This window comes from Kogia breviceps, chromosome 11 (assembly GCF_026419965.1).
Source record: "Kogia breviceps isolate mKogBre1 chromosome 11, mKogBre1 haplotype 1, whole genome shotgun sequence".
Lineage (NCBI taxonomy): Eukaryota > Metazoa > Chordata > Mammalia > Artiodactyla > Physeteridae > Kogia > Kogia breviceps.
The window spans coordinates 57,699,500-57,714,435 of NC_081320.1; the positions used below are offsets into that span (position 1 = coordinate 57,699,500).

Genomic DNA, 14,936 nt, shown 5'->3' on the forward strand with positions numbered 1-14,936 from the left:
TTGCGGTACGCGGGCCTCTCACTGTTGTGGCATCTCCCATTGTGGAGCACAGGCTCCGGACGCGCAGGCTCAGCGGCCATGGCTCACAGGCCCAGCCGCTCCGCGGCATGTGGGATCTTCCCGGACCGGGGCACGAACCCGTGTCCCCTGCATCAGCAGGCAGATTCTCAACCACTGCGCCACCAGGGAAGCCCCACCTTGATCTTTTTAAGTCTTGATTTTAAAGTTAGGGTGGGTCTAGAGCGGTGGCTGGCTGACTTTTTCTTTAAGGGCAAAGTGGTAAATATTTTAGGCTTGTGGGTCATACAGGTTCTATCTAACTACTCATCTCTGCTATTATAATGCAGAAGTAGCCATAGACAGTACATCACATGAATGGACATGACTTTCTCCCAATACAACTTTGGCCCATGAGCCATGTTTTTCTGACTCTTGGTATAGAGTATCCCTTACTTTGGGTTATAGTAGTCCCACTCTTAAGGTGTATGTACCTTTCCTGGAATCTCACTTTTATGCTTAGGGTGTTTATGAGATCTCTCCACTGTGACTGGCCAGAACTTTAGGTCAGGTCTTCCAGAACAGTCTGACCTCCAGAATATCCATTCAGCTCACAACTCTATCATATATTTGTCTTCTGGGTCTTGGTAAGTCTTGTGATCTATATGTGCAGCATTGTATTCAGCCAGATGTTTAAAGGGAACATCTATCTAGATTTCTGGAGCACCTTTTCTTTGAAGCTTTCCTTTTTATGTCACCCCGCCCCACAAATCCCAGACAACTCAACAGCTTCCTCTGCTCAGAAAGAGCGCAGTATTCTTGGGCTCCTCTGCCATGTGCTGTTGACAGAAAGTGCTTTCACACAGAAAGCCAGGGCATTCCTCTGGTGTGCTTCTCTCTTCTCAGGAATTATACTTCTGCCTGTGGTCCAGTGTCTCAGGACAGTTGTTTCATATATTTTGCCCAGTTTTATAGTTGTTTATGTTGGAAGGATTAGTGTGATAAAATTACTTTCATGGCTAGAAGCAGAGATTCTTCTCTGTGATTTTAAAGTGCAGTTTATTTTTCTTGTTTTATAAGTTAGATATGATTTTACTGACCACTTATACTTTTTTTAAAGTTTATTTTACTTATTTATTTATGTTTGGGCTGCATTGGTTCTTTGTTGCTGCGCATGGGCTTTCTCTAGATGCGGCGAGCGGGTGCTACTTACTCTTAGTTGCGGTGCGCGGGCTTCTCATTGCAGTGGCTTCTCTTGTTGCGGAGCATGGGCTCTAGGCACATGGGCTTCAGTAGTTGTGGCTCGTGGGCTCTAGAGTGCAGGCTCAGTAGTTGGGGCGCACGGGATTAGTTGCCTCGGAGCATGTGAGATCTTCCCGGACCAGGGCTGGAACCCACGTCCCCTGCATCAGCACCACCAGGGAAGCCCTGACCACTTACACTTTTGGTTGATAAACAGGTTTTTAAATGAACGTGTCAAGGAAAATGCTCAGTATAAGAGTGTGTGGACATTGGTGAGATTGTGATAGCATATATATATTTTTTGAATTGACCAGTAATAAATACAAAACTGATAATGCCATTTTTACTTTCTTGAAAAGTGATTTACTAAAAAAAAAAAAAAAAAAAATTTCTCCAGTGAACTTTAATTTTGCAACTGATTCTTGTATGGTGGAAGTAATTAGTGTTCAAAGTTTGTAGCCCTGAGGCAGTTATTTGAAACTTATATTCTAGTTTTAGGCTTAGGTAAGGAAAAGAATCTAGCATTAGGGCCATCATGAGGAATAGATCATTTGGAAATCTTTCATACTGTCATTATAAGCAGTTCAGTGATTCTATCCATTTTACTGAGGGTAAAAAGGAAATAAATATATATATGATTATAGTTTAAATTATTTTCTAGCTTTGTCATTAACTAAGCTATGTGACTTTGAATAAGTTGCTTTATTCTCAGAGTTTAGGTACCTGGAAATGTAGAAGATTAACAAAAATAGGGTAAGAATGACTATATTTTACAAAGAGAGTTAGTGAGGCTGAATATGGTGAATTTGAGCATTAGTGGATGTCAGCATTCATATGCAGGAGGGGGAAGCATGGGTTTGGTTAGGAAGAAGTTAATTTTGTTAGCATAAATGACATGTAAGGAGATGTTGAGATAAGCTTAGACAGTTAAATTGGGGCCATATAGTGCAGGGCCTTATATATCTGACTAAGAATTTTTGGTGTAATTCAGTATGTAACTGGAAGCTTTTAAATGTTTTTGAGCAAGAAGAAAAATATATAGAATTGTCTTTTTTGATGGCTGTAGAGGAGAGACGTAATAGGAGAGTTCTGGCTTCCCTTTTGCCTATTTAGTGAAAACTGTTTGTTTTTTTTTTGTAATATGACATTATGCTTTTACTCAGTGTGGATATATATAATTAAGTCCTTAATATTTATTGTTTCTTCTGGCTGTCTGTTCAAATAGTACAAATGAGATTGTAGTACAAGTGAGATTGATGACTAAGGTTTTAATTTCATTCAGTAGTTAGAATTTGGCATTATGAGTAGATCATAGAAAGAAGGGAAGTTGTTTACCTTTTTTGTAAGCCCAGTAATATAAGTGTATGTGTAACATATCTCAGTAATTCAGAACATTTTATTTTTTACTTAATATAGTATCCCTTATTATAAAGTAGTTTATTCGCTTGTGAAAGTGAGGGTCTTTTGCAGAAAAAGGAAGATGAAAATCAGTAATTCTTTTTCAGAACAGGAAATAAATAATTTTTAGGTGTTTTAGCCTTAGAATTTGGTAGCTTTTGTGATATATAAGTATTGATCAAAATTTTCTTTTGATATTGTTAATTTTATTAGTCATTTTCAAATTCTAAATTTATATAGTAATGTCTAGAAAAGAAGTACTGCAGAGCAGTTAAAGGAAAGAGCATGGACTGGTAAACTATGGAGTCAGTCTCAGATCCATCACTTTTTTCAGTTTTGTGACTCTGGGGAAGGTACTTAGCCTTTTTATGCCTGATTCCTGATCTGTGAAATCAAGATAACAGTAGTACCTATTTTACAGGGTGGTTTTGAGTATTAAAAGACCGTGTGAAATCAATGTGCCTGGCCATCGTTAACATCTCTATAAATGTTGTTATATGGTGAAGTAAAAGCAAACAATCAGTCAAATATTTTGGATAATTACAGGGTATTTGCTGGGTGACTGTCAGGAGCTCAAATTTATGGGGCTGATAAAGTGGGAATACGTAATTTATTATTGCACTTGTGCATAGGATACAGCACATGAACTTGGGAGTTAGACCTATTCAAATCCTGGCTCTCTGGCCTCCTAGCTCTGTGACTTAGGGCAAATTGTTTCTTTTTTTCCCTTCCCTCCCTCACAACATTTTGAGGTAGTTACTCTTATTTTGCAAATGAGGAAATGAAGCACAGAAAGGCTAAGTAGTAACTTTCTCAGGGTGACACATTTATTTTGTGTAATACTTGATGGATCTGCAGTTTGGACCCAGGCAGTTTGATCCCATGATTCATGGTGGGCCTTAGTAGGAGTCCCTGAGCAACTCTCTTCTTCTTGAAGGCAAAATGGTAATGACCTCTTCTGGATTTTTTTCTAAGTGCTTTTAGAAATGGAATACTTGTTTTGTGGCTAATTTTGGATTGAGTCTCATTTTACAAAATGAGGATTTATTTTTTTTTGGAAATTTGTGAATATTTCAACTACCAATTTGTAAACTTTCGCACTTGACCAAGTGCCAGGAATATAGTTTTTACTATAAGAGATATTCTGGTATTAGATAGGCATAAGGATATATTTTTTAAAAATACTTTAAAATTTTGGCACAGTTTTAGATATAGTTTGGTTTCCCTCTGATTTTAACATGTTTCTAGTTCACTTTATAAGTAGACTGTCTCTGAATTAGTTGGCTTTTAACTATATTGTCTAGATGAAAGACAACCATTTTGTTAAGAATTTGCTTCCTTTTATTTAGGTGGATCAGCTGTGTAATTATTTGGTTCTGCTCTTTGACCCCCAAATCTCAGTTTGTATAACATTATAATTCATTATTTTAGCCGAAAGGAATTTTCAAATTGTCATTTTACAAACGAGAACTGTGTAATTTAACTAAGATTACATAACAAGTCGTCTTTAAAAAGTGTGTACACATATGTGTACATTTTATAAAATCTCATAAGGCAGTGTGTCTTACTGGTTTGGATGAGTGGCCTATTCAATCTGTTGTTCTAGGTTATAGGAGACTCTTTTAAATGCATGTCATGGATTTCCCCTCTCCACCCCATCTAAGAATCCTTTAGATATGACATCATACCTAGTATGAATTTAAAATTTATGTGACATTATGAATTTAACCTTCCTACACATCAAAAGGAATACCCTTGGAAGACAAGTTCCATGTTCATGATAGCCACATCTGATTTCTTTTTTTTTTCTATTAATCAGCCTTGTCTAAGCTTGTTCTTCCAGATAGAAGTGTCCAAATTTATTAGGTCCTCTACACTAAAGGAATACCTCCTGTCATCTCTCAGACTATTTCACATTGTCTTTTGCTACAGCCCTTTCTCTAGTATAAACCACAGAAAATCTTTAGCTCAAGATCTCCCAACTGCAGGTATAAAATGACGTTGTACAAGGTTAATATACCAATATATAGTGTATTAGTTGACTTGGGCTTCTATACAAAAATACCATAGACTAGGTGGCTTAAACAACAGAAATTTATTTCTTACAGTTCTGAAGGCTGGGAAGTCTGAGATCAAAATGTGGGTAAGTTAGGTTTCATTCTGAGGCCTCTTTTCTTGGCTTATAGGTTGCTGCCTTCTGTGTGCTCACATGACCTCTTCCTGTGACCATGGTCCCACCCTCATGACCTCATGTATTCCCAATTACTTCCGAAAGGCCCCATCTCCAAACACAACACATTGAACCTTAGGGCTTGAACATAATGAATTTTAGGGGAAACAAAAACATTCAATTTATAACATACAGCATATATTGGTTAAGTGAGCTCTGGAGTTGAATTGTCTGAGTCTCACTACTTATCTGTTGAGTGGGTTACTTGACTATCACTCTTCTTTTAATCTGTTAAATGAGATATTAACAGCAACACTTGTAACAGAGTTGTAAGGAGTAAAAAGTTCTTGCATCATGTAAATCACTCACAATAACAAGTAGAGAATATGCATGATTTTCTGAAAGTATTCTAAATTGAACATATACCAATAAAAAAAGATAAGATTAGTATATTAAATCCACTTTGGTTCATGAAGTTTCTTTAACATAAACGTGTTATTGTCTCTTGAAAAATGATAGGTTCTATAGATATTATTTAATCAATTTTATAATATATATTATAATTTAATCTGGATTAATGGTACTACTAATGGTACTACTTTTTCCTTTCCATCATGGCTTTTTCTCTGTAGATAAAGTTTTGTGTTAACTCATTACAAACTGAACCCCTTGCTTGTTCCTCTTTAGTCTCCTTCCAACTCTGTCTTTATTTCTGCTGAGGTTATATTCTATTTGTTTTTCAGATGAGACACTTTTTGCTCTTCCTGCTGCATCTGAGCCTGTGATACACTCCTCTGCAGGCAAGTTCTTTCTGCTAGCCTTTTTATCCTCTGTGTATTCTAACTTTAATTCTTTAGTTATGTTCACTCTATGCTTAGCAGTTTGAATTTACTAAAAATAAACATGGTTCCAAGAATGTTTATCTACTGCAAGTTGAAATTTGCATTTTATATGCAGTGTCCAAGAGAGAAATGGGCAGAAACCTGATTAATAATTGGAAATGTTTAAGGAATTCTTGGCCCCTTGATTTATGTTTACATATTGACTACTCATTTTTTCCAAATACAGCTTATTTGCTTATAGCTGACAGGCTTTCATAGAAAAGAATGTCAGCCTATGACAGTTAATTATCCAGTGCCCTTTCTTTCTTATGCTGTCAGTCAAACTCTTTTCAAATCCTCATTTCTTCCTCTGAGACTAGTTAGAAGTAGCTTTTCTCAGTTAATTGTACGTGAGGTTTTTCTCAAAGACTTGATGTCTTTGCATAGTACATAATAGCCTCTGTAGCCATGCACATGTTTTTTGACACTAGCTTTAATTTTTCAGTTATGATTCAGTCTACTTGATTATTATTTATTAACTAAATGTTATTAGCATTTTAGTTAGCAGTAAGTCTTTACTAACAGTATTTTTGAATCTGTCATAAAACTTGCATTAAATCTGAGAACACTGGCATTCTCTAACTTTCCTTTCTGTCCATGGTCACAGAAAAAATTATGGATTTGAAGGAGCAGCCAGGTAACACTGTTTCTGCTGGTCAAGAGGATTTTCCATCTGTCCTGCTTGAAACTGCTGCTTCTCTTCCTTCTTTAGCTCCTCTCTCAGCTGCTTCTTTTAAAGAACATGAATACCTTGGTAATTTACCAGCAGTACTATCTACCGAAGGAAAACTTCGAGAAATTTCAGATGAAGCTTCTAAAGAATTCTCAGAGAAGGCAAAAAAACCATTTGTAGACAGAGATTTACCAGAGTTTTCAGAATTGGAATACTCAGAAATGGGATCATCATTCAGTGGCTCTCCAAGAGCAGAACCTGCCATAACAGTAGCAAATCCTAGGGAAGAAATAATTGTGGAGAATAAAGATGAAGAAGAGGACTTAGTTAGTAATAACATCCTTCGTACTCAGCAAGAGTTACCTATAGTCCTTACCAAATCAGTTAAAGAAGAGGATAGAGTTATGTCTCCAGAAAAAACAAAAGACAGTTTTAATGAAAAGGGAATTGTAGCAGAAGCTCCTATGAGGGAGGAATATGCAGACTTCAAACCATTTGAGCGAGTATGGGAAGTAAAAGATACTTATAAGCAAGATAGTGATGTTTTGGCCGCTGGAGGTAATATAGAGAGCAAATTGGAAGGTAAAGTGGATAAGAAATGTTTTTCAGATAGCCTTGAACAAACAAATCGTGAAAAAGATAGTGAAAGTAGTAATGATGATACTTCATTTCCTAGTACACCAGAAGCTATAAAAGATGGTTCAGGAGCATATATCACATGTGCTCCCTTTAACCCTTCAGCAAACATTTTTCCCTTGTTGGAAGATCATACTTCAGAAAATAAGACAGATGAAAAAAAAATAGAAGAAAAAAAGGCCCAAATTGTAACAGAGAAGAATGCTAGTGCCAAAACATCAAATCCTTTCCTTGTGGCAACACAGGATTCTAAGACAGATTATGATACAACAGATCATTTATCAGAGGTGACTGAGGAAGTAGTGGCAAACATGCCTGAAGGTCTAACCCCAGATTTAGTACAGGAAGCATGTGAAAGTGAATTGAGTGAAGCTACAGGTACAAAAATTGCCTTTGAAACAAAAATGGACTTGGTTCAAACTTCAGAAGCTATGCAGGAGTCACTTTACCCGGTAGCACAGCTTTGCCCATCCTTTGAAGAATCTGAAGCTACTCCTTCACCAGTGTTGCCTGACATTGTCATGGAAGCACCATTAAATTCTATAGTTCCTAGTGCTGGTGCTTCTGCAGTGCAGCTCAGTTCATCACCATTAGAAGCTCCTCCTTCGGTTAATTATGAAAGCATAAAACTTGAGCCTGAAAATCCCCCACCATATGAAGAGGCCGTGAATGTATCACTAAAAAAAGTATCAGGAATGAATGAAGAAACTAAAGAGCCTGAAAGTATTAGTGTAGCTGTTCAAGAAACAGAAGCTCCTTATATATCTATTGCATGTGATTTAATTAAAGAAACAAAGCTGTCTACTGAACCAACTCCAGATTTCTCTAGTTATTCAGAAATAGCAAAAGTTGCACAGCTGGTGCCCACTCATTCTGAGCTAGTTGAAGATTCCTCACCTGATTCTGAACCAGTTGACTTATTTAGTGATGATTCAATTCCTGAAGTTCCACAAAAACAAGATGAAGCTGTGATACTTGTAAAAGAAAATCTCATTGAAACTTCATCTGAATCAATGATAGAACATGAAAATAAGGAAAAACTCAGTGCTTCACCATCACCTGAGGGGGGAAAGCCATATTTGGAATCTTTTCAGCCCAATTTAGATACCACAAAAGATACCTTATCATCTAATGAAGTTTCAACATTGATCCAAAAGGAGAAAATTCCTTTGCAGATGGAGGAGCTCAATACTGCAGTTTATTCAAATGATGGCTTATTTATTGCTACGGAAGCAAATATAAGAGAGAGTGAAACATTTTCAGATTCATCTCCAATTGAGATTATAGATGAGTTCCCTACATTTGTCAGTTCTAAAACAGATTCTTCTCCTACATTAGCCAGGGCATACACTGACCTAGAAACATCCTACAAAAGTGAAGTTGCTAGTGTCCAGGATGGAGCTGGGTTGTTGCCTTGCTCAGAATTACCCCATGACGTTTCTGTCAAGAGTGTACAGCCTAAAGATGAAGAAAAAGTTCATGTCCCAGATGAGTTCTCCAAAGATAGGGCTGATATTTCAAAGGTGCCCTTACTGCCTCCAGATGTTTCTGCTTTGGATGCTCAAACAGGGATAGGCAGTATAGTTAAACCCAAAGTTCTTGTGAAAGAAGCTGAGAAAAAACTTCCTTCTGATACAGAAAAAGAGCACAGACCACCATCTGCTATATTTTCAGCAGAGCTGAGTAAAACTTCAGGTAATCAATCCATACATTATTTTGTGCTTTCTTGCTGCCTTTTGACCTATGGAACATTCTACTACATTTTGTGTAGTATGTTACATTTATAGTGTCTGATATATCACATTGATAAGAATTCTTTTTACTCTCTCAGTTTAAGTTGTTAGTGCTTTTTCTAGCCCTCTTGCACTCATCACGCACCCTTGCTCTTAACTTTTCCACACAATTATTTGTTGCTCATTTTTATATTGCACCATGGAACTAGAAAAAATGTTTTTAAAAATTGGCTTCAATGTCTGTTCCCTTCTTTTCTTTTGCTTTAGTGTTTCCTGATAGCATGAAGAGCAAGAGGTATTAAAACAAAATATTTTCAGATGTGTTTACTTTTGTTTTCCCAGAAATATCTTCATTTAAAAATTTTGACGAAAGAACATTTCTGTTACCTGTTTCTGATCTTTCACTGTAATGCAGTAATTTCCAGTAAAAGGTATAAAGTTAAGCATATTGAGTATTAGACGTTTTGTTGAAAAGTATAAATTGAAGTATGCTATTTTTAGTTCTCCTGAAAAGTACTAATTCTCATTTTTTTCTTTTGACTCTACACTTCCCACATAACTGATTTGTGTAAAGTGATTTGTACATGTGTTTTTTATTTAGCATTCTAATTTAGATGATTACTGTATATTTACTGAATATACTTATGCATTGGAGATAGGTAGTACTGGTGGCATAGACCAGTTTAGAGTTGCTGTAATTGAAGAAAGGAAATTATGAACGTAAGGCAATGGGATGAGCATGGAGACATAGTACTTAGTGTTTGATTGGAATTGGACATGAAGTTTAAGGGGAGGAGTTAAAGCTTACTCCAGGAAACCTGGGTTTCTCGTATGTGCAGATACATGGCAGTATGAGAAACTGAGTTAGAGAACATGAGAAAATAAAGTGGGAGAAAATAAAAAACTCAGTTTTGAATATGTTGTAATTAAGGTACCTATGAGACATCCAAGAATGATGGGTATTAAACATGACGCTCTTGAGAGAGACCTTGACTGTATGTGTGCATTTACCATGGGCTCAGAGATTGTAATTAAAGCCACAGACATCAACTAGGGGGAGCCGAGAGAAGAGGAAGATTTAAAGTTGGAGGAATTGATCAACATTATCAAATAGTAGAGAGCTCAGTTAAGATATGGATTGAGAATTTGTCAGAAGGGAGGAGAGGTGTTATAGTGGTAATCCCTATTCTCAGATGGTTAACGATTTTCTACATCCTTGATTATGATATATTTAGGTGTTTTAAAAAAATTTTCTGACTCTTATTACTGAATCAGATTCAGCAATTCTGATTCTTATTTAAACCTGAAAGTATTGATAAGTATTAAATAATAAATAAAACTTGCTCAGATAATTTATTATCTTCAGTTTGTTCTCCTTGTTTTCTTAAAATGACATTTGTAGGCAGAATTCAATTTTAATTTTGGGAAGAAAGGCTGATTTTGTAAGGGAGATGAGCAAGGTATTATTGATGCAGACATAGATGCCTTATTGATATTTTTGGATAAAATTTGTTATGAGAAAAATGAATACTAGTCTTCTCCCTTGATAAGGGTTTTTTATCAAACTGTATTCTTTTTTTTTTGGCCACGCCATGTGGCTTGTGGGAGCTTAGTTCCCCAACCAGGGATTGAACCCAGGTCACAGCAGTGAAAGCACCGAGGTCTAATTACTGGACCACCAGGGAATTCCCGTCAAACTGTATTCTTAACAATGAAATGTAATTACTGATTTTTCTCAGTTCATAATTATGAACATTCATTCTGTTTTTTCTTTCACTGTATGTCATTATTTAGAGGCTCCGCGTTTCATATATGTTTTTATTTACTTTTTAAAAAATTTATGGCTAAAGATTTATGCTTTCAGTACCCTGATGGTTTCCATTTTTGTTTAAAATATTTTATCATTATCACTGGCACTTTAATTTTTCACTTTCCACTCATTTTAAATATAAATATATAAGTTACAATATTCTAGTAATTGCTTAAATTTATACTACTAAATATAGACCCAGATAGTGAAACTTCTGAAAAGAATAGTTAACTGATAGGCAGCACTACCAGATGACAGTTGAAATGTTTTTCTCAGATGATGCATGGAAGTCCCAGTTTGGCATAGAATGACAGTTTAGGGATATAAGTGTATGATTGGAAGTGGAAGATCAACACATACTAAGGGCACAGAGAGGCTGTCTCTACCTTGGAATATTAGGAATGGCTTCACAAAGAGATGCTTCTATAAAAGCTACAGTTAGCAAATGTGAGTAAACACATAGACCTGTTCACTTATATAAATATAATAAAAGTTTTCCAGATCCTGTTTTGTTACTTTTGGAGCAGGTGTATATGTGTGGGTATTATGGTCAGTATGTAGAAACTGAAGCTATTCAAGCTATTCACTTGAAGCTAGGGACATAGATGGATTTGAGACTGGCCATGGGTGACTCAGTGAAAAGAAACATTCAGGTTTATTCAGAACTAAACTGAAAAACCAATCTGTGCTAAAGGAGGGTTTATGATACATTGGATGCTAAATTTTCTCTGACTGGAATTAAGCAGAATGTTTTTTAAACTTAGGTCTCATTTAGAGAGTTTTTTTTTTTTTTTAAAAGGATGATTGCTTTTTTAAAATTAACTTTCATTTGGAAATAAGTTCAAACTTAAAAACAATTGCAAAAATAAAAGTAGTACAAATAATGTCTTATACTCTTCATCTGAATTTACCTACTAACGTTTCTCCATTTATGTTATTATTTATGATCTCTCTTTTTATAGATAACTAGACAATAGATACATAGATACAGTATATCCTTTTTTTCCTGAACCATTTGAGACTAAGTTACATACATTCTGTTTTACCCCTATATACTTTAAAAAGGGATATTCTCTTACATAACCTCAGTACAGCTATTAACTTTGTAAATTTTACATTCATACAATACTTTTTTCTAATCTGCCATCCATATTCTATGTTAGTTGACCTAATAATGTTCTTTGTAGTGTCCTCTACTACAAGGTCCAGTCTAGTGCCAGGTTTTGCATTTAGTTATGTTACCTTTGGCTCCTTTAATCTGGGACATTTCCAGTCTTTATCTCTTATGATTGTAACATTTTTAAAGAACACAGGCCCTTTCCCTTCTTCCTTTTTAATAGAAAGTCCTTGTTTTGCGTTTGTCTAATGTTTCTTAGTGATTAGTTTGAGTTTGTGGATTCATGACCAAAATGAAGATAATGTAGTGCTCCTCTCATAGCAATCTGGAGGTACCTACTATCCATCAGTCCCTCATTGATGAGGTTTAATTTATACCATCTGGTCAAGGTGGTTCCTGATTTCCTTATTGTATAATTACTATCTTTCTTCCTTCCTGACAACTAATAAGCAGTCTGATGGGTGACACTTCAAGACCATGTAAATATCCTGCCCTCCATCAAAATTCCCTCCCTAGATTTAGTATCTATTGATGATTCTTGATTGATTTATTCTTTACCATTAAGTTTGCCAAAGATGATTTTTCAGTTCTAATACTTCCTCCACATTTATCAGTCAACCCTGGCATTCTACTCTTAGCAAGAGCTCTCCTTTTCCATTAATTAACTAATTAATTATCAGTATGGATTCATGAATTTCTCTTTTCCTCCCAATGGTTTATAATTCATTACTGACATAATAATTACTTAATTATTTTGGTTGTCAATTGTCACAGATTTGGAGGGCTCCCCTTCAAATTGGCTCAAGGACAATGCAGCTGTCCTTTTTTTTTTTTTTTTTGATTGGAGAGGGAAGCACTTCTTACTTTCTAGCATAACGAAATGTTGTAGGCTCATATTTTGCCCACTCTGTCCCAGCCCTGAAGTCAGCAGTTTCTCCAAGGATCCCTAATTCCTTTCAGTGATCAAGGTCTGGATGCTAATTGTAGTGGGATCTTTCCATGTTAGCCCTTCCAGTGGACCGAGTTAGGAAATACTTGTATACATACATACAAATAAACATACATATATTTATGAAATCATGTGTTTACATAGATACCTCCAAATCCAAAACATTCCCAGAGGACTATTCTTTCTTTCCTCATTTCACATTTGTACGTTACTTCTGTAGTGAGAACCTGGCTTCTAACACTACCAATACATTTATTGATTTGTTTAATCCTTGATTACATTTAAAATAGTTTTAGAATGTTTTATAATATCATTATGATAAACATAATAAAGGGTTTAGGATTATTTTTCAAATCCACCTCCCTCAACCCTGCCCAGGTTACTCGGATTAATTTTATTTTCCCTTTTCCTTCTACCTTCCCCCACCTTCAGTGTGATTATAATACTCATTTGAAATAAAGTTAGATTTGTTTCAGTTTGCTTTCAGTTTTAGGTTTTCTTTCTATTAAGGACATTTTTAAATTAAGAATTTTGAAAGGCTGAGAAAAGAAGCTGAATTCTTTGCATTTTACCTAGAAAGGGGAGACTACCATTTATGGGAAATCTTTTAAGCACCAAGCATTTTCACATGGTCATCTCATTTAGTCTTCACCATAATCTGAAAAAAGGAATCATTTCATGGATGACAAAACCTAAATCTAGGGATGTTACGAAACTTTCCTGAGGTTGCTTAGCAAATTATGTAGTAAGCACAATACTTTTGAGCTTCTATTGTGTTCCAGACATTGGGCTTACTTTTAAAAAAAAATTTTTATTGGAGTATAGTTGATTTACAATGTTGTGTTAGTTTCAGGTGTACAGCAAAGTGAATCAGTTACACATATACATATATCCACTCTTTTTTAGATTCTTTTCCTATATGGGTCACTGCAGAGTATTGAGTAGAATTTCCCTATGCTATACAGTAGGTCCTTATTAGTTATCTGTTTTACATATAGTAGTGTGTATATGTCAGTTGCAATCTCTCAATTTATGCCCCCCTACCCCTTACACTCTGGTAACCATAAGTTTGTTTTCTATGTCTGTGACTCTATTTCTGTTTTGTAAATAATTTGTACCACTTTTTTTTGGTTAGATCACATATAAGCGATATCATATGATATTTGTCTTTCTCTGTCTGACTTCACTCAGTATGATAATCTCTAGGTCCATCCATGTTTTGGCAAATGGCATTATTTCGTCCTTTTTTATGGCTGAGAAATATTCCACTGTATATGTGTACCACATCTTCTTTATCCACTCCTCTGTCGATGGACATTTAGGTTGCTTCCATATATATCTATTGTAAATGGTGCTGCAATGAACATTGGGGTGCATGTGTCTTTTTGAATTACAGTTTTCTTTGGATATATGCCCAGGAGTTTATTTAAGTTTATTTATTTATTTATTTTGTTTAAGTCTATTTATTTTTATTTTATTTTAAGTTTATTTAAGTTTATTTATTTATTTAGTTTTTTAAGGCACCTACATCCTGTTCTCCATAATGGTTGTACCAGTTTACTTTCCCACCAACAGTGTAGGAGGGTTCTCTTTTCTCCACACCCTCCCGAGCATTTATTGTTCGTAGTTTTTTTGATGATGGCCATTCTGACTGGTGTGATGTGATACCTCATTGGAGTTCTGATTTGCATTTCTTTAATAATTAGTGTTGTTGATCATCTTTTCATGTGCTTTTTGCCATCTTATGTCTTCTTTGGAGAAATGTCTATTTAGATCTTCCGCCCATTTTTTGATTGTGGTGTTTGTTTTTTTGATGTTGAGCTGCATAAGCTGTTTATATATTTTGGAGATTAATCCTTTGTTGGTTGGTTTGTTTGCAAATATTTTCTCCCATTCTGTGGGGTGTCTTTTTGTTTTGTTTATGGTTTCCTTTGCTGTGCAAAAAAGTTTCATTAGGCTCCATTTGTTTATTTTTGTTTTTATTTTCATTAGGAGGTGGATCAAAAAAGATTTTTCTGCGATTTATGTCAGAGAGTGTTCTGCCTATGTTTTCCTCTAAGAGTTTTACAGTTTCTGGCCTCACATTTAGGTGTTTAATCCATCTTGAGTTTATTTTTGTATAGGGTGTTAGAGAGTGTTCTAATTTTATTCTTTTATATGTAGCTGTCCAGTTTTCCCAGCACCACTTATTGAAGAGACTATCTTTTCTGTGTATTCTTGCCTTTGTCATAGATTAGTTGACTAACTTTCTTATTTATATTAGTTCTTATCCGATTCCACAAAGGAGATACTTTTTCCGACAAGTGAAGAACTGGGATGTGACCTAGGTT

The 14,936-nt window shown here is 35.4% G+C and overlaps 2 protein-coding genes across 5 annotated transcripts in view; one reads left to right on the top strand and one right to left on the bottom strand.

The window, feature by feature from the left end:
* The window catches only part of RPS27A (ribosomal protein S27a), a 394,104-nt gene that overhangs the window by 200,723 nt on the left and 178,445 nt on the right, over window positions 1-14,936 (bottom strand). The gene's annotated exons all lie outside the window — the stretch shown is intronic.
* RTN4 (reticulon 4) overlaps window positions 1-14,936 on the top strand; it is a 69,562-nt gene that overhangs the window by 11,672 nt on the left and 42,954 nt on the right. For 2 of the 4 annotated variants that reach the window (XM_059078933.2, XM_067007578.1), the window contains exons 2-3: window positions 5,551-5,607; window positions 6,296-8,692. The exons of 1 other annotated variant lie outside the window; for it this stretch is intronic. In XM_059078933.2, the coding sequence (XP_058934916.1) occupies window positions 5,551-5,607; window positions 6,296-8,692 (2,454 nt within the window). The remainder of the gene's footprint in view (window positions 1-5,550; window positions 5,608-6,295; window positions 8,693-14,936) is intronic. One more of the 4 variants, XM_059078935.2, reaches the window with a different exon arrangement.